General features: G+C 42.5%; 1 protein-coding gene across 1 annotated transcript in view; it reads left to right on the top strand.

Moving 5' to 3' along the window:
• Positions 1-10,479: 10,479 nt before the first annotated feature.
• The window catches only part of KIAA1549L (KIAA1549 like), a 121,931-nt gene continuing 109,489 nt past the window's right edge, over positions 10,480-22,921 (top strand). The window contains exons 1-4 of the mRNA XM_049639788.1: positions 10,480-10,540; positions 15,895-18,417; positions 19,343-19,945; positions 21,978-22,093. Coding sequence (XP_049495745.1) covers positions 10,480-10,540; positions 15,895-18,417; positions 19,343-19,945; positions 21,978-22,093 — 3,303 coding nt within the window. The remainder of the gene's footprint in view (positions 10,541-15,894; positions 18,418-19,342; positions 19,946-21,977; positions 22,094-22,921) is intronic.

Below are 22,921 nucleotides of genomic sequence, written 5' to 3'. Positions count from 1 at the left end.
TAAGTTAGTAGATAGGAGGCAGTATGTTATTGCAAAGGTTAGTGTATTAATTTGGATTTCCTGAGAACATTTGACCCCTAATAAGAAACCCTTTCTTATCTTTCCCTCTCCCACAGCAGTGTTACTATGTTCAGAAAATGGAAACCAAACAAGGTTTAATTGACTTAATCAGGGGTTATATTTGCTTGCAAGGAGCAGAATGCACCTGAACCAGCTGAAGCCAAAAAGGCTTATATTTTGAAAAGCATGTAAGGGTATCTTATGGAACCCAGTGGTTTGGAGTATATGGCTGAGTTCGCCTAAAATGTGGAACTGGGGGTGCATGGGTGGCTCGGTCGGATGAGCATCGACTCTTGATTTCGGCTCAGATCATGATTTCATGGTTTGTGAGATCAAGCCCTGCATTGGGCTCTGCACTAGCAGCACAGAGCCTGCTTGGGATTCTCTCTCTCCCTCTCTCTTTGTCACAAAATAAATAAACATTTAATAAATAAATAAAATGTGGAACTGGAGCAACTAATCTAACTTCTCTTTTTAAGGTCACACTTTCAGGTCATTGCATTTTTCCATTCTTCTCTCTTTCCAAATCAGCATTCTTTGTTTTGGCATATATGTGCACCAAACATGGCTTCCTGTTTTCTATCACTTCCCTAGTCAAAAGCCCAATATGGAGTGACATGGTCTCCAGGTCCCAGTTTTAAATTCTTGGGGAAGAGTTCAAGGAGAACAGCTCAGACCAGTTATCCATTCCTGTCAAGCATCTGTGGCCAGGAAACCATGGTCATGTGATTACCAGTCTGCCCAGCTGGGGCTATGAGAGCTGATGCTCAGGGATAGAGGGGAGTAGATGATACAAAATGGGACTGTCAGGTGGGTGGTAAGAAGAAAATCATCAGTATCTTTGATTTGCCAGGTGTGAAAACAGCTTATTTGCATACCACTTGCAGCCTGGAGATGACATCTGTTTCCTGGCCCATCTTTATTAATCCTGCTGACTTTTTTTTCTGTTTTTCACTTTGTCTCTGAATCATTCTTTCACCTCCTCCCTTTCCTTCTCCTCATTTCATTTTCTCTCCTCTCTCAGCTGATGCTTTAAAAAGTAACATGATACATCTGATGGTGGAAGAAGCAGTGTCGGAATCCAAGACCAGTCTCTCATTCAGACTTGCCCAGTGCTAGACCTTGGGCAAGTCACCTAGTCGCCTTTGGCCCTGGTCTCATTTTCTGAAAATGAATGGAGCTAGGCTAGATGCTGAGAGAAATGCTTAGGGACCACCTTTTCCTGGATGCTAAAGATCTTTCTACTACTAATGTTGTTCCACAAGCATGGCACCCATGGCAGACATTATTAATTGATTCCACCATGCTTCCCTGCTGATCCAGGACTGTGTTTAGAATCCTCCACAACAGTCCAGGCAGCCACTGCAATCACTTGGAGGCAACCCACCTGTGAGATGTAACTAATTAGCCATCTCTAAGCAAGAACTGGAGGCCAGATAGCTACCATTTTTTCTTCCTCTAACTTTCCTTAGAGAGATGGGATATGTGAAGCCATTGTTCCTGATTCCCTGGAATTTTGAAGGGAAAAATAAATAAATGCCCTCTTCTGCCCTTTTCTTCCCAATTATTCATTCTTTTACAGAAACTGTTTGCTTTCTAACCTCTATCCAATCCAGCCTTTAATTTCTCCCGTGGCTGAAGAATCGACAGTTCTTTCAGCAAAGATGAATCAGCCATGTTTGTCTGGGAGCCTCAGAATTAGACTGGCTCACTTTGCAACTGTGTGGTGGCAGGCAACAGTGAGAGTTATTTTACTTTTTGGAAGTATGTTTTCTGCAGTTATATTTGGACTGGAAAAAAGATCCTTGCAGTCTCAGCTCAAATGATATTCAATGTTCCTAATTGCTATTACCCTCAAATATGATAGTGAGTGAGGTCACATCTTCAGTTTACATTTCTCATCTATATTTACAAATGACACAGCTTTGGAACATCTGCTCTGCCTACAGAGCACTCATTTTTGCAGATGATGCAGCTGTAATGGCTGGTGGCACAATTGTTTCCTCGACGACAATGCTAGGAAACATCTCTTCCTTTCTGCCTTTCCTGCTGGATGCTGTTTTTTAAGTTGCCTTCTGGAGTTCATTTCTCCAGGAGACATGGGCCTAAACTTCTAATGCAGAATTTTTTTTTTTTTTCTGCCGAAAGGCTTCTTCCTGATAGTTACTGAAGGCAGTCTCCCTGTAGCAGGGCCACCTTATATAACAGCTCTGTAGGTAGAAAAGCTACAGGTCTAGAACTAAAGGAGACAAATGTAAAACCTTTGCAAAGATCACACCTGGGATAAAATCTGTATCTCTAATGCATAGGCACCCAGTGCTGGCTTTCTAGTCAAAATAATCCTTGGTGTTGGTAGAGAACATGGCCATCCCATTTTATTCCTCCTTGGAAAAGGGTAGTGCTCTAGATGAGTGAGGAAGAGTGGGGGTATGGTTCATACAGACTGCATTTAAATGCTTTCCTCTTGTTGTTATTTATTTCCATATTAAAATATGATAATAAAGGGACGCCTGGGTGACTCAGTTGGTTAAACATTTGACTTTTGGTTTCAGCTCAGGTCATGATCTCATGGTTCATAAGTTCGAGCCCTGCATTGGGCTCTATACTGACAGTGTGGAGCCTGCTTGGCATTCTCTCTCTCCCTCTCTCTCTCTGCCCCTCCCCCATTTGCACTGTCTCTCTCTAAATAAATAAACTTTAAAAATTAAAAAAAAATACAATATAATAAAAGTGAGGACTTATATACTTTCATTTCTGGAGCTAACTGTCCATTTGCAGGAAATGTAGAGGGCAGAGGAACATGTTGAATTGCATCATGAGCATGCATTGGCCCAGTCCAGACTATGGAAACTCCATAGCTTATTCATCAGATATGTTTTAAGGAAACAAAAGGAATGGAGGGGACAATTTGGAGATTAAAAGACACTTAAAAGACATGGTGGCTAAAGGATTAATCTATGACAAGAGGGATAAAACTATTTAAAAATGATTTCTTGGCTTAAGCCAAACCATAATTAATGGGATCTTATAGATGACTTGATTTTGCCCTCATGTGTTACAGAGAAGGAACATGGAGCCCATGCAGGCAAAGCGATTTATTTCATGTCTAAAAGGGAGCAGGTGAGAGAACTGTGGTCAGAATCCAGATCTCCTGGCTCATGTGTGAGGCTTCAACTACCTCCCCTGAGTATGATCTTTATCATACATTAATTTTATCTTGAGTTCACTGACATAGATAAAATCACAGTAGAGTTGACTACATATTGGAGATTCTTTGTGTTAATCTGCTCTGTTAATTGCTTTTCAAGCAGATTGGCTCTGGCTTTGTCCTGTGTATAATGGCTGTAAGCCCAGGAGCTGTTACATTCTCTGACTTATGGATTCACAGAATAAAGTTAGTCTTTTGCTTTTTAGTTGCTTTGACATTATGAAGTTAGTTTTATTGTTCAGCACTATTAAAATGCTCTAGAGTTGCAATTAAAGCTATAAAATAATCTTTACCTTTGTTATTAAATTTCATTTTTCCCCAATAGTTCTGGCACTGATTTAAGTTACTTATTTTCACATGTGTAGCACTTTTTCTTGGAGAATTCATTCTTAAATAGACTAGATGTTTTGAAAAGGGGAACTGTTTGGTGTAGGTTGGCATGAAAAATAACCAGTTAAATTCTCAAATTTCTGAATAAAGACATGTATATCACTACCATACAAGCAATTTGGCCAACAAATTCACTTTACTAAAATACATTTTGGGTTAAATTATTCAATATTTCAATCCAGTTTGAGAGAAAATAGATTTTAATGAAGGCTATATAATATGCTATATTTTACAGTGACATGTTTGTCATAGATTATTTGTACTTTTGAAAAGAACCAGGATTTGAGGCTCAATTACAAGTAATTAACAATCCAACCAGTGTGCCACAAGAAACACTTAATTTCTCTTGATATTTGTTAAGAAGTTAACAATACATGCCACAAGTTCACTGGTAATGGTTCTAACAATTATTTACTGTGAAAATAATAGCATTAACAATTCAGGGTGGAAGACAGAATTGAATGTTATTTATCTTGAGGGTAATAATGCATGTTTTTAACTTCAAGAAGCTGTGCATTTATAATTATACTGGAGCAAGAGGTGTGGAAAATTACAAGCTAGATAAACTCTTGACTTCAAGAAAGCTGTTCTTTCTTTAGGGACCATCAGAGAAGGAGAGAGGTTTCCACCGCTTAAAATATCATTACGTTCTCAGTTTTCCCTTGGTCATCCAGACGAGCCCCTCCCAACTCTTAGTGTCACAGTGTTTTGTGGAGACTGCTGCTCCAAGTCAGGCCCTCCTCTCATTTCCTTCCTCCCTCCCCAACTCCATCAGTGATAAGTGGAAAATGCCTTCCTTGTACTCACCTGTGAAAGGAAACTTCGGGTCTCCTTCAAAAAAGGTTGATCATTGATATTCAGATTTGGACAGCTCATGGACTAGTAAAATGAAGAATTTTGGAAGCCCAATTTAGATTCTCAAACTTTTAATCTTGTCAACTGAGGGCATCGCTACACCATGCTGCCATTAGCATTTAGAAAAGCAAGGAAATGTTGACACCAAAAATGGAGGATTGTCCATTAGACCCAGAAAAGCAATTGATGAAAATACACATACATGCACACAATTATAGTTATATTTCTTGCTTTGTCTTGGTTAGGTGAAAACTGCATTAGATTGGAGTGTGGACGAGCATTGGAAACCTTGTGTTGAGTGATTTAAAAAACATGACATCTTTAAAAGGTGGACCTTTTCAAGTTTGTTAAACAATGTTAAACATCTTGGGTAGGGGCCTCACCTTATGTCCTCCCCTATGTTGAGGCAGGATACATTTGTGATTAAGGACATCAACCCTGAATCCAGAATGCCTAAATGTGTATGATATTATATATCGTGTAAGAGATTTATTATGAGGATTTGGCTCATGTGATTATGGGGGCTGAGAAGTTCCACCATCTGCAGGGGCCAAGCTGGAGACCCAGCAAAGCCCATGCTGTAATTCCAGCCAAAACTGAAGATTTAAGAACCAGGGAAATCGGTGGAGTAAATCCCAGTCCAAGGGCAGAAAAATTATCCTTACACAAATTAGCAGGAGGGGAGCAAATCCTCCCTTAAAACAGAACTCTGATTTTTGTTCTGTTCGGGCCCACCCACACTGGGAAGGGCCACTGACTTTACTGAGTGCATCAGTGCAAATGCCAATTTCATCTAGAAACAGCCTCACAGACCCACACAGAAATGATGTTTAATCTGGCTACCCCATGGCCCAACAAATTGGCACATACAATTAACTATCACCTGTATCTTCCTGATAGTAGCGTTGTGAGGATGAAATGGGTTTATATTTGTAAGCAGATAGGAAAGTAGTGGACTACGGGGAACATTCAGTAAGCGTTAGTGTCTGGCACACGGTAGGTACTCAAATTAATTGAATGAGTGTAGGAAGGATAAGTTTCATGTCTATGGTAAGATGCTTTTACTGTGGTCTCTTGTCTTTCAAGTACAGGCAGTTAGGCAGACACACATGGCATCTCCCTCTGTCTCCCACCAAATGGTGTACAGTCTGTTCTAGGCTCCTCTATCCAGATTCCTGTGGAGACTGTGCTGAGTAGGCTCTCCCAGGTGGGGAGAGCACCAGCATTCTGGACCCCTCTTTTGGGCACTCCTACTTCTGGCCAGACATCTCAAGACTCTGTTGCTAGTTACAGATTGTCCTCGTGACTAGAAGGATAAAGGAAAATCCATTGCCAGTGCTGAAAATTGTGTCTAATGATTTTTATTATTATTAGATAAACCAAGGCATTGGGAGATAGAAATGGAAATTTTGTCAATGGAATAGATTTAAGCTTAACATAAATAGATCTTACTGCTTTATACCAAATGAGAGAAAACGTGGTCTTATCTAAATTATAGAATTTTTTAAAATAAATGCTATCTTGATATGAGCATCTATGTAAACACTAAAGCAAATAAACTGCTAATGAAAATTATTTGCTGTGAACATACTGGCTATCTTTTTGAGTTTTGGTGCTTCTAAAAAGTTTGCAAATCATTTACTCAGAATAAGTATTTCTCTTTCTTTCCTTCTTTCTTTCTTTCTTTCTTTCTTTCTTTCTTTCTTTCTTTCGCTTTCTTTCACCTTAAAGGCAATTAGTTTGTTATTCAGTCCTAAAAGAGTTGGCTGATAATTTCTTTTTCTAAGCATCTGAATTAACAAATCCTGAAGTAGTGATATTCATTATTAATGAGGTTAGACTTCTATAGTAAAACTAATGCCTGACCCAGTCATCAATGAACATGAATTAAGCATTAATAATAATATTTTTTATTAATATGGGAGCATATTCTGCTTCTTGGCCCCCACACAGATTTTGCAGATGTTTGGTGTTTAGTTGTAAGAAGGACATCAGTATCCATGAAGCATCACACAGCCTTCCCATTTTTCTTATGTCTCCATTTAGTGGGGGAAACAACCAAGTTATTGATATTATCATTTTACCTAAATTAACTTAATGCCCCAAGAAGGCACTAGAGCCAGTGAGTATAATGATGGTCCTTTCCGTTTGTTATACAGAACTTTACAGATTTCCTAGCGCTCACCCTTATGCTATCCCAAGCGATGAATGTCAGTAGAGGAGGTCATGAATAAGTCTGCTAAAATACACCGTGAAAGGAGCCTACCAGAGCAGAATCTGCCAGCTATTTAATTTTCAAAGAACATGTTTTCAGATTCCATGATGGATTTAGTCCACTTACCAGTTCTTTGGTTTTTCTGTATCTGAAATTGCTCAAGGGCAATGACTTTAAACTCTGAAATGATCTTCCGTTAAAATCCCCTCAAGGTGTTCAGAGCAGTGGCTCCTTGGGATATTAGCTAGTATCATGCAAAAAAGAAACAGAACAAAGAGTTCCACAGTCAATTAGTTTGGGGATTTTCTAGATTAAACATAACTTTTGTTTACCCTAAGACTTTTGGAGACTTTATGTACTTGTTTGCATGGTGACTCCCTGGTAAGAGGTTTCCTAAGCTATTTTGAATATAAAACCATTTTCCCCCCAGATTGTCTCATGGAACCAATATTGATGGGAACAGTTGTTGGGACATGGTACCTTTGCTTATTCTTGGTTTTAGAGACTGTCAGTTTGTGTAGATGTCTCTAATACAGGATTATTTTCTTTTCAATCTAACAAAATACTCTGTGAGATGCAAAATGAATGGGAAGGTCTCTGCCTGTCATGAACAACATTGTAGATGATACAAGAATGGGACTGAAATTTAAAAACATTTAAGAGTACAGAGTTTGGCCTATGATCATACCATTTGGACTTTAAATGTGGTGCAAAGTCTTAACCTTCTCTTTTTGTGTCCGTGTATGTTTTGTGCAGGCACTTATGTGTTTTGTTGACTATCACAGACTTTATAAATTTTTAATTTATTGGGGCACCTGGGTGGCTCAGTTGCTTAAGCGTCCGACTGCAGCTCAGGTCATGATCTCACAGCTCGTGAGTTCGAGCTCCGTGTCAGGCCCTGTGCTGACAGCTCAGAGCCTGGAGCCTATTTCAGATTGTGTCTCCCTCTCTCTCTCTGACCCTCCCCCGTTCATGCTCTGTCTCTCTCTGTCTCAAAAGTAAAATAAACGTTAAAAAAAAATTTAAAAAAATTTTTTTTAATTTATTAATTGATAGTTTATGCATTAAATGATTTATTATTATATATACACGTACATAATTTTTATAGAATTGCACAAATATGATCCTGGAATATACATGGGTTTCTCCTTTTTATCGCAGCCTTTCCCTCCCCTAGCACACATTTTTAGTGTGCTGCCTGCATTCACTTACATATTTTGATGATTAGTTATTTAGTTAATATATCTTTATTTGATTTTGATATTAAAACAGTACTGGTTTCATAAAATATATTGGAAACATTTTCATATATTTAAAAGGCCCAAATTAGTTTGCTGAAGTTAGCATTGCCTTGTTTTTTTTTAAGTTAAGTAGAACTCAGCTGAATATATCTGGTCCTGGTGCTGTTTTCAATAGTCCTCCTTTTTCCTATGTTAACTTGTTTAGGTTTCTCATTTCTGGATTGATTTTTATTACGAAGGTTATTCATGTATGTATGTGTATTTATTATGAGAAGATATGTGTACATGAGAAGAGAGGCTCTGTCTCTGCCTTCTCTCAGCAGTTCAGCCATAGCTGTAAGATTTGTGTGTCTGATTTGTAAGGAATCCTAATGGGAAAGTGTTCTCTTTGCCACTATGCCAAGTAAGTCATTTCCAAAACCACATGATTGCTTGTGGAAGTAAGCAGACTTCGGGGGAGAAATCTAATGCAGAAACTCGGTAAGTCTTACGAATGCTAAGAAAGCCAGGTGGATTAACCAGGTAGTGGGGAATTATAGTTGGAGACGAAGGACTCACTGTAAGAAATGTGAACTAGTACTGAAAAGTTAGAATAAGTTTACCACAAATTGGGGGTATAATATACTGTTATCATAGTTTAGAAAAAAGACATGACTCTGAAATCTCTTAGTCAGATTTTGTGTTCCTTGCTGACAATCATGATAAGTAACATATATTGTACCAGGATGTGTTCCAAATATTTTCCATGGGTTAATGCCATTAGGGCTCAAGACAACCTGTGAGACAGAGATTAATACTGTCCACATTGTGAAATGGAGAAACTGGCACAGAGAGGTCTGTAACTTGCCTAAGTTAACACAGCTGGAGCAAGGCAGGGGGGCTGTGAACCCAGATCTCACAGCCTTCACTGGAACACTTGACCTCCTTCCCAATAAGGATTACAGCTTGTTAGTCTTTATAAGGGAGTGACTGTCCAAGAAAGGATTTGGAGGCATAAATGGCTAAGTGATTGAGCAAATAAGGGCGATAATTGGCTAGAATTTTAAGCAGAAAGGGAAAAGTACTCCAAAAGAGTTAAAAATGGAGAGTTGTAGGAACAATGACATCTTAACTATGGGACTGTCACTTAGAAGTGGTTTACGTTTACACTTTTCAACATGGCATGAAGCCCAGTAATATGCCTTTTGCCCAAATTTCTAAGCCCCTATTACTGCTTTTCATTTAGTTCATACTTTCCTACATCTTTAGTTTTTCTTGCCTGATGGATTAAAATGGTCTCAACTCTCCTTAGGGCTAGAATGAAATAGTGAAAAAATAGGAAGGTTTGGCAAAGTTGACTGATAGGATTGTCCTGTTTTGGAGGATCAGTTATTGGTGGTTAATTGCGTTTTCTATAGTTGAGCTTAGGCCGACTAGGGGGTGAGGCTTTTAAATTTATAAGTGACCCCATCAGAAGGATTGAAGGAGCAGAAGGAGAGGAGAGAGACTCCAAGTCCCGTTGATTTATTTCTGATTCAGATGATTTTAGATGTGTGTGGTGATCTTATCCATAAGAGGAGGTCATTGTGTCTGTCCCACCTGCCACACAGGGTTGGTGATGACAGAATTGGAAGGGGATGAGGCTATTATTTATAAAACTGAAAAGGTATGATAACCTGTATCTTAATAGTTGGAGGGCAGTTAAACAAATTATAATACCATGTCTTAGTGGGAACAATTTTCAGCCTTATCCAGTATGAAAAAATGCTTTAAAACAATGTTAAAAGACCAGAGGTGCAAAAAAAAAAAAAAGTTGGATGTGAAGTGCAACCACAGGTCTGAAAAGCACATAAACCAAAGCTCTTCCAAGAATGAAACCTGAAAGAACTATTCACCACAGTGTGAATTGTGGTTTCCTTGATGTGGCGGGACATGCATGGGGAGGTGGCTGAGGGACACATGGGATTCTTTTCCTTCAACTTTTCCATCTTTTCCAAATTTTCTGTACTGATTACACAAAGTGAGGTTTTAGAAAATGAAAGAGCAAATGTATTGTGATGGGGGGAATCAGTTTTATTTTTAAATCTGTTTCACAAAAGATTCGAAAGCAATAAACTTTTTTTTTTTTAAGAAAATAGCTGTGAAACAGCTTTGAAAGTTAAAAAGCTTCTGTTGAGGCAGTAAACAGAACCTTCTATTTGCTGGCATCACTTCAAGGAGTGGCAATTTGATTCTGTTTAACTGGCATATTGAAAAAGCCCCAGGAGAAATCACATTAGGAAGAATGTCCTAGGCGCCAAACTTCAGAAGTGTGGATTTGAGGTGGATGCTTCAACATGGAAATGATGCTTGGTTCATCTCTTTTGACCTTCTGGGAATCGAGGTCTCAGTGATTTAGAGCTGTGTTCAATAATGTCTGCTGAAGCAGCACCAAAGAGAGACTCATCGTCAAACTCACAGGGGCAATGACCATGTGGGCTCCCGTCTGCTGGGGTCCCTCTAGGAGGATGTAGCCCACCCTGGACCTGGAGATGGAGGAGCAGAGAGCCTTGGATCTGAAATCAGAGGAGTTGAGTCACACTCAGCCATGGGGTAACTCTCCGTGTGACCTTGGCCAAGCCGGCATTTAACCTCCCTGGGCAATGGTTTGCTCACCTGTAAAATGGGGATGATGACCTTTATCCTCTACCTCACAGGTACTGTGAGGAACAAGGTGGGATGAGGGAATGAAAAGATGCTGTAAACTGTAAGGGGTTCCACAGATGTGTGGGATCGTGGCAGTATGTGATCAGCAAGACATTTCTGAGTTTTGACTAGCATTTGGGGCCTCTGAGGAAGCCTCTGAGTGCATCCAAAGTATTGACAATGACAGCAATACCAATATTGACAACGACAGCAATACCAATAATAGTACTGTGTGCCAGGCACTGTTCTAAAGACTTTACATGTATCACCTCATTTTAACACCTAAAACAATTTCATGGTAATGTAGGTACCTTGACATAGGTACCGTAATAGTCCCCGTTTTACAAATGAGGGAGAGGCACAATAAGGTTAAGTAGCTTGTCCAGGGTCACACAGCTAGCAAATGGAGCAGTAGGATTTGAATCCAAGCCATCTGACTCTGAGGCCTAATAGAAAGCTGCAGGTATTTCTCTCTGAAATATAAAGAGGAAGGGTTTGGGATACTTACTGATGTTTATTAGCTGGTTGTCTTAGTTTCTTCTATTCAAGAGCTGCTGTTGATCAGGTTTGCTTTTCGTTGAGTGTTACAATTAAGAAAATGGGCTGGCAGGCAGTGAGCAGGACAAAGTGGATGGCTTCATGACCCTGGTTGGAAATGGGTCATGCCTATAGCTAGGCCACCTGTGGGAAGGCTTCCTTCTCAGTGTCTCCAGCAGTCAAAGGAAGGAAGCGCTGAATGGAAAAAGACTGATTATGACTGTGTTACAGGAGTAGTTTGAGGAAACTAGGAAGCGATTCAGGGCCACATTGGGAGGCCCTTTGAATTTGACTGGAGAATATTTCTTTATATAAATATAAATATAGAGAACGTGAAGGAAGGTCAGAGAGAGGGAGAGAGAGAATCCCAAGTAGGCTCTTCATAGTCAGTGCAGAGCCTGAAGTGGGGCTTGATCCCATGAAGTTGAGATCATGACCTGAGCCAAAACTAAGAGTCAGACGCTTAACCAGCTGAGCCACCCAGGTGCCCCTGTGCCAATTATTATTCAATCTGATATTCTTACAGGAATGACTGTTTGCTTTCCTGAAGCTTTGAAAACCATGCTTTTATCTAAGCATGGCACAAACGAACCTAGTTTAAAATGTGTGTGTCAATTGTCTATGGAATGGGGTTCATGTCTCCTTGGGAAGGGAAGAAATGACTCATTTTAACTTTTCATTATTTTGAGGGTCTTTAGCTTGCTTTCACTTATTTCCAACTTAAATCCATCTCTGTTCCCCATCTATCTTCAGCCAGAGCCTCCTTAAATCTCTTGTCATTTAAGCTACTTCCCTTTAAATTTCTTTAGGCTACTAGTCCCTTGGTGGGATACACTATCCAAAGAGAAGGTAATTGTTGGCTTGTCCCTAGAACGAGTGATATTTGGGGGCACCTGGATGGCTCAGTCGGTTGAGTGTCTGACTTTGGCTCAGGTCATGATCTCACGGTTCATGGGTTCAAGCCCTATGTCGGACTCTTTGCTAACAGCTCAGAGCCTGGAGCCTGCTTTGAATTCTGTGTCTCCCTCTCTCTCTGCCCCTCCCCCACTCATGCTTTCTCTCTCTCAAAAATAAAAATAAGCATTAAAAAGTGAAAAAAGAAGAATGAGTGATGCTTATGATATTCACAAAGGATAGCTATTCAGGAACTTGTGCAGGGAAACACCACTATCTTTCATCTCCCCCTCTTGTATGTGGGATATATGATTGCTTTTTGTGCATTGTTTTGAAGATCATTACTGTATTTGTCAGCAAAGAATAGTTCATATCATTCTAAGTAGAAAAAGTTAACAGTTTTGGAATACAGAGAGGGGTGGATTGGAGAGTTAGTAGGATTTCATTGAGAAAAAAAAGAATTCAGTAATTTGATTGAAACGTGCCTTCTTTTTTTTTTTTTTCCTTGAAAAATGGGATTTAAACAGAAGAGTCCAACCTGTTTCATAGCAACATTCCACTGTGTCTGCTGCTATTTGCTGATGTGGATTTGTTTCTACTCTTGCAAAGCCCAGTATTCTCTTCAAATAACTTCCTCTGAGTCCCAGGTACTATGTTTGAATTTTTATTTCACAGCTTCTCTGTGAAATTCCAAACAAACATACTGACTTGGGCTTCTTTTTTACTGTCTTGATGGTACCCTCTCACCATCCTTTCTGCTACTCTTTAGTCATGGTACCTCATGCTGCATCTCTTCTTATATGCCCATTCCACAGCCCCCTACTCTCTACCTCTGTTAGTTTTTTATTTCTGTGTAACAGATTACCACAAACTTCCTGGCCCAAAACAACATGAATTTATTATTTCCCATTTCCCATGGGCACAGCTTCTTTGGATCCTCTACACAAGGTCTTATAAGGCCGCCATTGTGGTATCAGCAGGGCTGTGTTCTCATCTGGAGGCTTGACTGGAGAACGATCTACTTCCAAGTTCACTCAGGTTGCTGGCAGAATTAGTTTCCTTGTGGCTTCCATCTGGAAGGCCCTGGCTTCTTGCTGGTCATCAGTGGGAGGCCATCCTCAGTTCCAAAAGGCTGCTCAGAGTTCCTGGAGACTGCCTGCAGTTCTAGAAGCTACCCACAATCCTTTGCCACATGGGTTTTCCCAGTATGACCTCTTAATTCATCAGGCCATCAAGGACAGCAAGTCTGCCAGCAAGACCGAGTCTTAGATTATATAAACACAAGTGGGTATCCCATCACCTTTGCCATATTATATTGGTTAGAAGTAACTCACAGGCTCTGCTCTGCTCATACTCAAGATGAGTTACACAAAGGCATGACCACCAAGAGACAGGGATCATGGGAATACTGTAGAGTGTGTCCAACACACTCTTATATCTAACCTATATCAAACTTCTACTTCACTGCCTTTTTTAAAATGGTTTTGCCCTACTTCTCCTAATTTACTTTTCCCTTCTTATAAATCTACCTCTCATTTGCCCCTCAAAATTTTCTCTTCCCTTTCCATTCCTTCTTGATACAACATTAATTAATACAGACATATTTTATTTATTAGCATAGACATAATTTTAAAATCTTGTGTATAAAGCAAAAGCAACTTTCATTGAAATAAAGAGTGCTTAACTGTGTTTTGGCTTCTGAATCCTTAGCTAATTAAAGCTGTAGAGATTCACTTCCCAGGAATGAGGGACACAATCCTGTATTGTTTCAGTTATTATTGCTGCACAGCAAACCACCCCTAGCTTCATGTTGTAAAATAACAACCATTTTGTAATGCTCGTGGTTTCAGGAATCCAGACAGAGCAAACTGAGGATGTCTTGTCTCTGTTCATGATTCCTGGGGACTCAGTAGGGAAGACTGAAACAGGGTGACTCAAGTGTTTAGGGACTAGAATTATCTGGAGGCTTCTTCATTCACATGTCTTGTGCCTGGGCAGGGATGACTGGGAAGCTTAGCTCACCTAAGACTATTGACTGGAGTACTTACACATGGCCTTTCCATGTGGTTTTGGGCTGTTCACAGAGTGGTGACTGGTTCTAGGAGGGAGAGTGAGGGAGCATATGGAGAGCAAGCCTTCCAAGAGGCCAAGTGAAAGCTGCCTGGCCTTTTGTAATGGTAGCCTTGGAAGTCATATGGCAATGCTTCTGCCTTGGTTGAACAGTCTCAAGCCCACTCAGCTTCAGGTGGGGACATAGACCTCACCTCTCAATGGGACGCATATAGGAGAATTTGCAGCCATTAAAAAAACACATATACAGGGGTACCTGGGTGGCTCAGTTGGTTAAGCGTCTGCCTTTGGCTCAGGTCATGATCTGACAGTTCATGGGTTCAAGCCCTGTGTCAGGCTCTGTGCTGGCAGCTCAGAACCTGGAACCTGCTTTGGTTTCTGTGTCTCCCTCCCTTTCTGCCCCTCCCCAACTTATCCTCTATCTCCCTGTCAAGAATAAATATTAAAAAATAAAAAGAGTAAATGCTTTAAAAAACACATATGGAAACACAAACATATTTAAAGGACTACATTATCCTGAACTATGAGAATTGAAAGGGATCATAGAGGATGATCTATTTCAGTCTTCCACTATGGCTCAACTCCTTTTTACAACTGTCCAGTCACCCCATGCCTACACTACTTCGGGGAGTTTTCTTCTGGTCTCTGTTGTCATCTGTTCCCACTCCTTTCCAGTCTGTTCTATTCTTTATTCTGTAGCCAGAATGCTTGTTCTGAAACACAGATTTGCTCCTGTACATCATCCACCCTCACCTCCCCACCTCACCCCGCTCTACTACAAACCAGATTTTCTAACTTCAGCTCCCCTGGGCTCGTTTGTTTCTGTCAAATGTTTTGGCTAACGTTTTTTAGTCAATAATGGAGAAAACTCTAGAAGTACCTGTTCTTTCTTTTTTTATTTTTAACTTAAAATACGACTTCAGGGTGCTTAGCCATCTCTGGGGTCATCAGCACCATCAGTACTGCAGAACCATGGAAAAGGGGATCAGAGCATCATCAAGCAGGATGTTGTTTCTCTTCCCTAGCATGATATTTCCAGCTTTCTGATCAGTTGTGTCCTTGCCTCCTTTCCTGTGAAGCTCACTCTCTTGTGCCCTCTCTCCTTGCCTTTCTGCCTGCAGGTTAACACAGGAAATGTGGGTGCTAATAGTCTGCTTTCTCTGTAGGTGCTTGTAGTGACACTGGGTCTTGTGAGGTGTCTCTAGTTCTAGGGTGAATGTGAGTAGTTTTACTTTCAGAAAGAAAGATGCCACTGCTGCCATCCTTCCCAAACACAAGCAACCTCGCTAATCTGCTGGAGATGACTTAGGGTCCTGAACACACATTTGCATCAAGATTCACGGTCCTTTCATTTTGCCTTTTGGGTTCTCTGATGAGGTTTATTTTGGTGTCATTGGCCTTGGCAGGTAGTTACATTCATCTTTGATTTTCTAGATTGTGAGTTTCCCAGTCCAGCCCTCATTGGTGGTACAGAAAAAAAGATTTAAGATACACAGGTGTCTTCGGCATCTTTGCTTAGGTATCATTTCATCAGAGACTGTGGCTCTCAGCCCAGCCCTGTAGGTTAGCTGTAGTATTTGCATATGTGTCATTACTTAACCTTATTGTCTAAATATGTTTAATGAGTCTTCTGTGCTGGGGTGGAAGCTCTGTGAGATCCCAGTGGTGCCTGTCTTGCCCACCCCTTCTCTCCAGGACCTACCACAGCAGGCACTTAGATGATCATCTGATGCCTGACTGTGTGGTATTTTGTTTGACAGGAACAGACAATCTGCAGATAACAGTCAGCCCAACCTCGGAGTCATTTCCTCATGGGAAATTGTTACCGATTTCACCAACATGGCCTTTCTCAGAAGTCCCGTCTTCCTCGGCAGTGGCCAGAATCAAGAATGTGCTGGCACCCTCCCCTGACAACACTAGCGTGCTGCAGTTTGCCCGAACGCCTCCGCCCAAGACACACCGCAGAGCCAGGGCTCACGGGGACTTCTCTTCTTCCCTTTACCAAGGAAGTGGACATAGCGCCTCCCTTGAGCCTTCCAAGGATTCCACTGAGTCTCTCGTCCCACCAAGACCTCAAGGGGGAAAAGATGCAGCCTCCGTGTCAGGTTTGCCTCACACCAGCATGCTCCCCTCATTTTCCACTATCCCATCTCAGCCAGTTGGGGTAGGGACTCCTTCCATTTCACCACAACATTCCCCAAGACCAGACATTCTTTCATTTCTCCCTCCACATCCATCCTCTTCATTGGCTCCTGACTCACCTCATTCCATCATCTTTTCCAAGCCAGCCGAACGACCCACCAAAGTGCCTTTGTTTCCCCAAACAGCTCCAACTGGCTCCTTTTCAAGTGAGAGCATAGCTAATTCCCCACACCCATTTGCTGGGGAAATGAACCACACTCTGTCCAAAAATGCCCAGGATTTGATAGGCATCCCTCATCTAGGTCTTTTTGGATACTCAACAATGCGGCATCCTGAGCTGCCCCCCACAGAGGGTCCTCACACAGCAGGCTCCCCCACACCTGAGTTTTTGAGCTCTGTGGCAGAACTGTCCCATCTGTCTCCTCCACCCCTAGTGCCTGGAAGTCTTCTTCAGCTTCCAGATGGAACTCCCTCATGGTCAGTGTTGGAAGTGGCTTCAAGTCGTACATCCACACAGCCGGTTGAAGCTGAGGTGGCTGAAGGAGTGCATGGTGGGGTGTCTTTGCCAATTTCTAAGAGTGTGGTGGCCGCAGCAATGACCCAGGAGGCTGTGTCTTCACTTTTACAGACTGCAGAATCAGTGGCAGTGGAAACAACCAGCAGAAAGATAGCCCTTGCTACCACAAATGACACCGCTAACCCACTGCATTTGTCAGGGGCTCCAGAGAATTCTGAAGGGCTCCTCCTTGTAGCAGAACACACATCGTCCTCTTTGGTGCCTTCTCCTCTGCCTCTCACCACAGCCCGCAGAGGGCAAGCCATCCTTTCTGGGACATCCAACAGCACAGCAGCAGACTTTCCTTCTGCACCCACCTTTCTCCAGTTGGCACAGAACCATGCCTCTCCTTCCACCATGCCCAAAATGCCAACTCCTCAAAAAGAGGGCAGCGGTGGATCCCCTCCGACAGTGGCTACAGACTTCCCCTTCTCCAGCAAATTTCCCAATCTTCTTTCCACCACCTGGGCATTTCCCCTGCAGAAAGAAGATAGTGTGACAGCTGTTTTAAAGAAAAACAAAAAGGCAAATTTGACAGTTGATCTCCAGATCCTTCCAAGTAAAGAGATTCCAGGTCATCACACTGTAAATGGGTTCACCTCTGATTCTAGCCTGGATCATATTTCATCTTTTTTGATCACAACTCTAAGAACAAACCTCCTTCCTTCAGAATTACCTCTACCTTCCATCCCCTCTGCACAAAGCACCCAGACTATGTCCCCATCCCCTAGCTTGTCTGACATCAAGCCAGAGACTTATGCGGCTGTGATGGACCATTCTCAGTTGCCAGTTTCAACTTCCCAACAGGTGACAGCATTTCCCTCATCCACTGAAGTCTATGATTTCTCAACAACAAGACATGTGAAAAAGCCAGCAACCACAGATGTTTTCTGGAGTTCTCTTTCAGCAGAAACTGGATCTCTCTCCACAGAGCCGATGATATCTGGCTTGCTGCAGCAAACAAATTATTATTTAAATGGGCACACAATTAACTCCACCAGTTGGGAAACTCATTCAGCTTCAGCTACTCCTCCCAGTGGTTCAACTTCAGCTGCCAGTACAATAAGGTCTTCAGATTTCAGAGAAACTGCTGGGCATTTAGTGACTGCAGAAGGCTCTAACATTCAGCGTCCAGTCCTTGGTATAAGCACCAACCAACCTATTCAACAGTCAGAGGTCACCATGGTTGGAAACCATACAGACTTCTTGTCAATAACCAATAACAACTATTCCAGAGATTTTCAAACAGCTGAGATTGAAGATTACCCATCCACAAGCCAACATGCTGTGTCTCATCCCCATCTACAGCTGCCTGCGCATTTAACACATGCTCTTTCACCAGCTTCTCCAAGTCTGACTTCCACAGCTAGCTTGCAGGAAATACTTTCAGATAAAACGGATTCAGTTCTCCCAATTTCCGGTGGCATCTACCCATCTCCTGTGATAAGTGTTTCCACACCATTCCAGAGTATCTTGAGATACCATTCTACTGCTGAATCTCCTCCTCTATCGACCAGGGCCCCATCCACAGTGCTGCTGGCTTCTCAGCACCCTGAGAAATGGACAGGTGCAGCCACTCATGCAGGTAGTTTGTTTCCCCGTACTCCCAAAATTGGTATGACTGTTTCTGTGGACAAGCATCTTCAAGTTCAACACAGATACCCAGTTTTGCTTAGAAGGAGCAGACACACACTATTGGGATGATGAATGAGTTAGCAGTCCCAGATAGTTGTGCCCTTGATCCTCTGCTGACTTGATTCTTTTGAAAGTACAGTCTCCAACTTACAATGGTTTGACTTACCATTTTGCAACTTTATAATGGTGCAAAAGCATTCGGTAAAAATCATACTTTGAATTTTGAATTTGGATCTTTTCCCAGGCTAACAATAAGTGGTACAATCCTCTCTGGTGTTGATGGGCAGGGCAGTGAGTCAGACCTCCCAGTGAGCCACGAGATCATGGTCAACAATGATACAATTACAACCATCCTACACCCATACAACTATTCTGTCTTTTAGCACAGTATTCAATAAATTACCCAAGTGAGTCAACACTTTAGTATAAAATAGGCTTGTGTTAGATGATTTTCCCCAACTGTAGGCTAAAGTAAGTGTTGTGAGCATGGTTAAGGTGGGCTGGGCTAAGCTAGGATGTTTGGGAGGTTACGTATATTATGTGCATTTTTGATTTATGATATTTTCAACTTATGATGGGTTTATTGAGACATAATCCCATTGTAAGGTGAGGAAAATCTGTATTAAGAACTTAAATGTCCTTATTACCAACCACAAATTTCTTTCCACACTACCCTTCCCCCCACCAATCACAGGTTTCTGTCAGTGGCATTCTCATTATGGGTAATTGACTTAATGAACCTAGAGCTGTTTTGCCTAAATCCCAGAGCAGAGACTTTTCACCTCAGCAAACTCATATGTTACATCCATTCATCACCACACCAAGTGACATGTGTACTGTGGGCCAATGACAGACTTTGTTTTTTCTCTTTGCAGTAGACCCCTCGGTGTCGTCCAAGGCGGAACCAACAGCAGCATCAGCAGCTACGTTGTTACTGGGGAAATCAAGTCCACCGGCGCTGTCTGCAGCCCTGGTTGCCAAGGGCACTGGCAGCAGGGCTTCGGCCATGGCCTCGGGATTAGTCAAGAGCAGTTGGACCACTGCCCTAGCTAAAAATGTCACAAACAACGCAGCACCTGGCCCAAGGACGACACCGGGGGCAGTGCCTCCGGCCTTCTCATTCACACCAACCTACATGTTTTCAAGAACGGCACACACCGGGAGTGCTCACACAGCCATGCAAGGGACCACGGGCACCGCCTCTGGCCTGTTGTCCACAACACACCTCCCCAGGAAACCACAAGCCATGCACACAGGCCTCCCAAACCCCACCAACCCAGACATGCCGAAGGCATCCACCACACGCCCACTGACAATCACAGCAGCCTTGACATCCGTTACTGCCCCAGTAAGGGCCACCCGGTTGCCACCTTTGCCGGCAGAAAATATAGATGCTGCGTCGACTGCTGTGGTCACAACCGGCAAAATGGCATCCAACCTGGAGTGTCAAATGTCCAGTAAGCTCCTGGTGAAGACAGGTAAGAGTCCAGTGTCCTGATTTTATTTGAAAGCGGCAAGCACGTGCTGGTTTCAGAGATGTAGCAGAATTCTTTGATTTCTTTGAGATCAGTGGTTCTCAACCAGGGACAGTTGGCTCCTTCTCCCCCCAGAAGACATTTGGCCATGTCTGGAGACATTTTTGGGTGTTTACAGCCTGGAGGGTAGGGAGGGTGCTACAGGCACATAATGAGGCAGAGACCAGGATGCTGCTAAAAACCCTACAGCACACTGGATGGTCCTACAGCAAAGAATAATCCAGCCCCAAATGTCACAATGATGAGGCCCAGAACCTTGATCCTTATCAAGTGGCAGAGGAGAGGGGGAGCTTTAGGAGATACAGATTCTAGGCCTGGGATCAGTCCTGATATCAGAGGCCCCAGGGAAACTGGTTCTGCCAGCGAGTCTGAGAAAACAAACCTGTAGCAATTTTTGCCTGTGGAGCAAATCAGTAATGTCTCACATGAATGAATGAAATGATTAGTAAAATATCAAATCTTGGAAGCACTACAGAATTCAGAGAGGCTTTTGTGATGTATTCTCTCAGTCGGCAGATAGTAAAAGTACAGCCACACGATGTGGGTGCCCAGGATTTCTTTTGATCTTGAAAAAGAGGCCTTGAAAAAATTGGGTGGTATATGCTTTCTCTTTAGCCCCCACCGCCCAGTTGCAGCAAAGCAGGCCAGGAAGGCACAGGGTGCTTTTAATAGTGTGGTAGTGTTTGCTATAAAAAGCATTAGACACAGCATTTGAAAGAGCATGCCAGTGCTGAATGCTCGCATCCCGCCTTCCTCTTCACCCTACAAAGGATTAAATGAAATTATATCTGGAGACGTACCCTATTCGAAAGTGGGAAATTGTGAAACTAGGCAAAGCACAAAGTACAGTATCTCTTTCTATTTCTCCAGAAATTATACCATCTGGTTTTCCACTTCCCCTTCACTGAGAGGCAGGCAACCCCAACTACCTAGATGCAGAAGTCTGGAACGTTCTCCCCCCTCCTTCATCACCATCCCTTTCACCCCACACCTGGTCAACCACCGGTGCCCTCGGTCTTACCTCCTTGAATCCCCCTTCCTCCTCCCCAACTGCCTCTTCCCTAGTTGACACTGTCGTCATCACTCAATTTCTGCAACAACAACCAAATTTATCTCTCTGCCTTAGACTATCCCCCCCTCCAATCTGTTCTTCAGTTTGCAGCCAATGGAACTTTCTAAAATATATGCCTTGGCTGAAAACCCTTCACTTCCCATCACCCTCAGGACCAAGCCTAAACAGGTATCCTGAGGCTTCACTTCTCATCCCTGTGTCTTTGCACTTGGTCTTTTCTTTGCTGGGAGTGTGTGTGTGTGTTTTTGGGCGGGGTGGGAGGGGAGGGTGGTCCCTCTCTCCCGGGCCTAGCATACTTCCCTTACCCTTCAGGACTCAGTGGGAGCATCAGGAAACCTTACCTGATCCACACCCCCTTGCCCAAGTCTGAGCTGGATCCTCCTCCTGGGGCTTCCAATGGCATTGTAGGCTTCCCTTCAAATAGCACCTGTCACATTCAGTCACAGGTGCCTACCTTCCACCCCAGCTCTCCATCCCCGTCTCTGTCCCACTTATGAGGTGGGGACTGTATCTTCCTGATTCAGGGGTGTTTTAGGCTGTAGGACCCAGCTCAGGGCCTGCCCTTAAGCAGGCTATCAGGGAACACTGTTACAGGAGTTTTCTTGCATGCAGACGCATCAAGGACCAGGTACTGCTGAACCTAATTTTCAAAGTCAGAGTCAGCGTTAGTCAGACATGAAGTGCAGCCAGCCTGTTAGCTCTCCCCACTAGGGTCAGACAATTACTAGGTCCTTCCTTCTTTGGACTTGAATGGGACCAACACAGCTATTACCCCGGCCCACCGCTCTCATTGGTTGGACCTGTGCTCACCAGCTTTACTCAGAACTTGCAGGAGGTAGAGGGTGGAGAAGAGAGGAGGATCATTACTTACCCTGATTACTATGCTTCTGTTTGATCCCACAGTTCTCTTTCTGACCCAGAGGAGAGTGCAGATCAGTGAAACCTTGAGGTTCAATGTAGCCAAAGGGCTCACGCAGGCATTGCGGAAGGCTTTCCACCAGAATGACGTCTCGGCTCACGTAAGCCTCTTGCTTTTGTGATTAGACTAAGCCGTCCACATCTTCCTCTTGGGCCCAGAGGATGCTAGACTGTTTTTCTCCTCCCTGGGTATCGTAACCATACTTGTCAGAAGTAGAATCTTTCTTCATTTTGGCAAATAGCTAATGTGTGGTGACTAGAGAAAAAGGTCAGATTTTGAGATGGAAAATTGAGGTTAATTGCCTTATGTCTAATCTTTTTTTTTTTTCCAAGCCTGGATATACTGTTTTGAATTGTCCCATTATCCAGTTGTTTAGGGAAATCTAATATTGTTAGTGTAATTTTCAAGAAACCATCCATTACTTTTCCCTTTGTCTCCCTCAGCATTGTAAATAGTTGGTGATTTATTTCTGGACATTTAAAAATTATTGTAAATTGAGTCCAACTTTGCTTAAATAGCCAGCAGCAGACAGGGAAATGAACAGTTTTTTTTTCCTCCAAGAGCTTTAATGCCAAGTACTATTTAACAACTGCAAGCTGATTTTGATGGTATATCCAAGTGATGGAAGCCTTACTTTACACTCTTTTGGATTGATTCCAAGTTTTAAAGCCCTAAATGTGATTGGCAGTCGGGAGACAACCCTTTTCACCACTAAAAAATATTGCTCTGGCTTTTTCCTTTGATGTTTTGTTCTACAGCTGCATTCAGCTTCGTGGTCTCCATGACCACACCAAGGACTAGGAATGAGGTTTGGTATGTAGTTTATCGGTCATTGTCAATCTCTTTTATATAATTCTGAGAGGGGTAAAAAAGGAAAAAGAAAGAAAGAAAGAAAGAAAGAAAGAAAGAAAGAAAGAAAGAAAGAAAG

This window comes from Panthera uncia, chromosome D1 (genome assembly GCF_023721935.1).
Source record: "Panthera uncia isolate 11264 chromosome D1, Puncia_PCG_1.0, whole genome shotgun sequence".
Lineage (NCBI taxonomy): Eukaryota > Metazoa > Chordata > Mammalia > Carnivora > Felidae > Panthera > Panthera uncia.
Note: the sequence above shows the minus strand (reverse complement) of the source record. Positions and strands in the feature narration are given on the sequence as shown.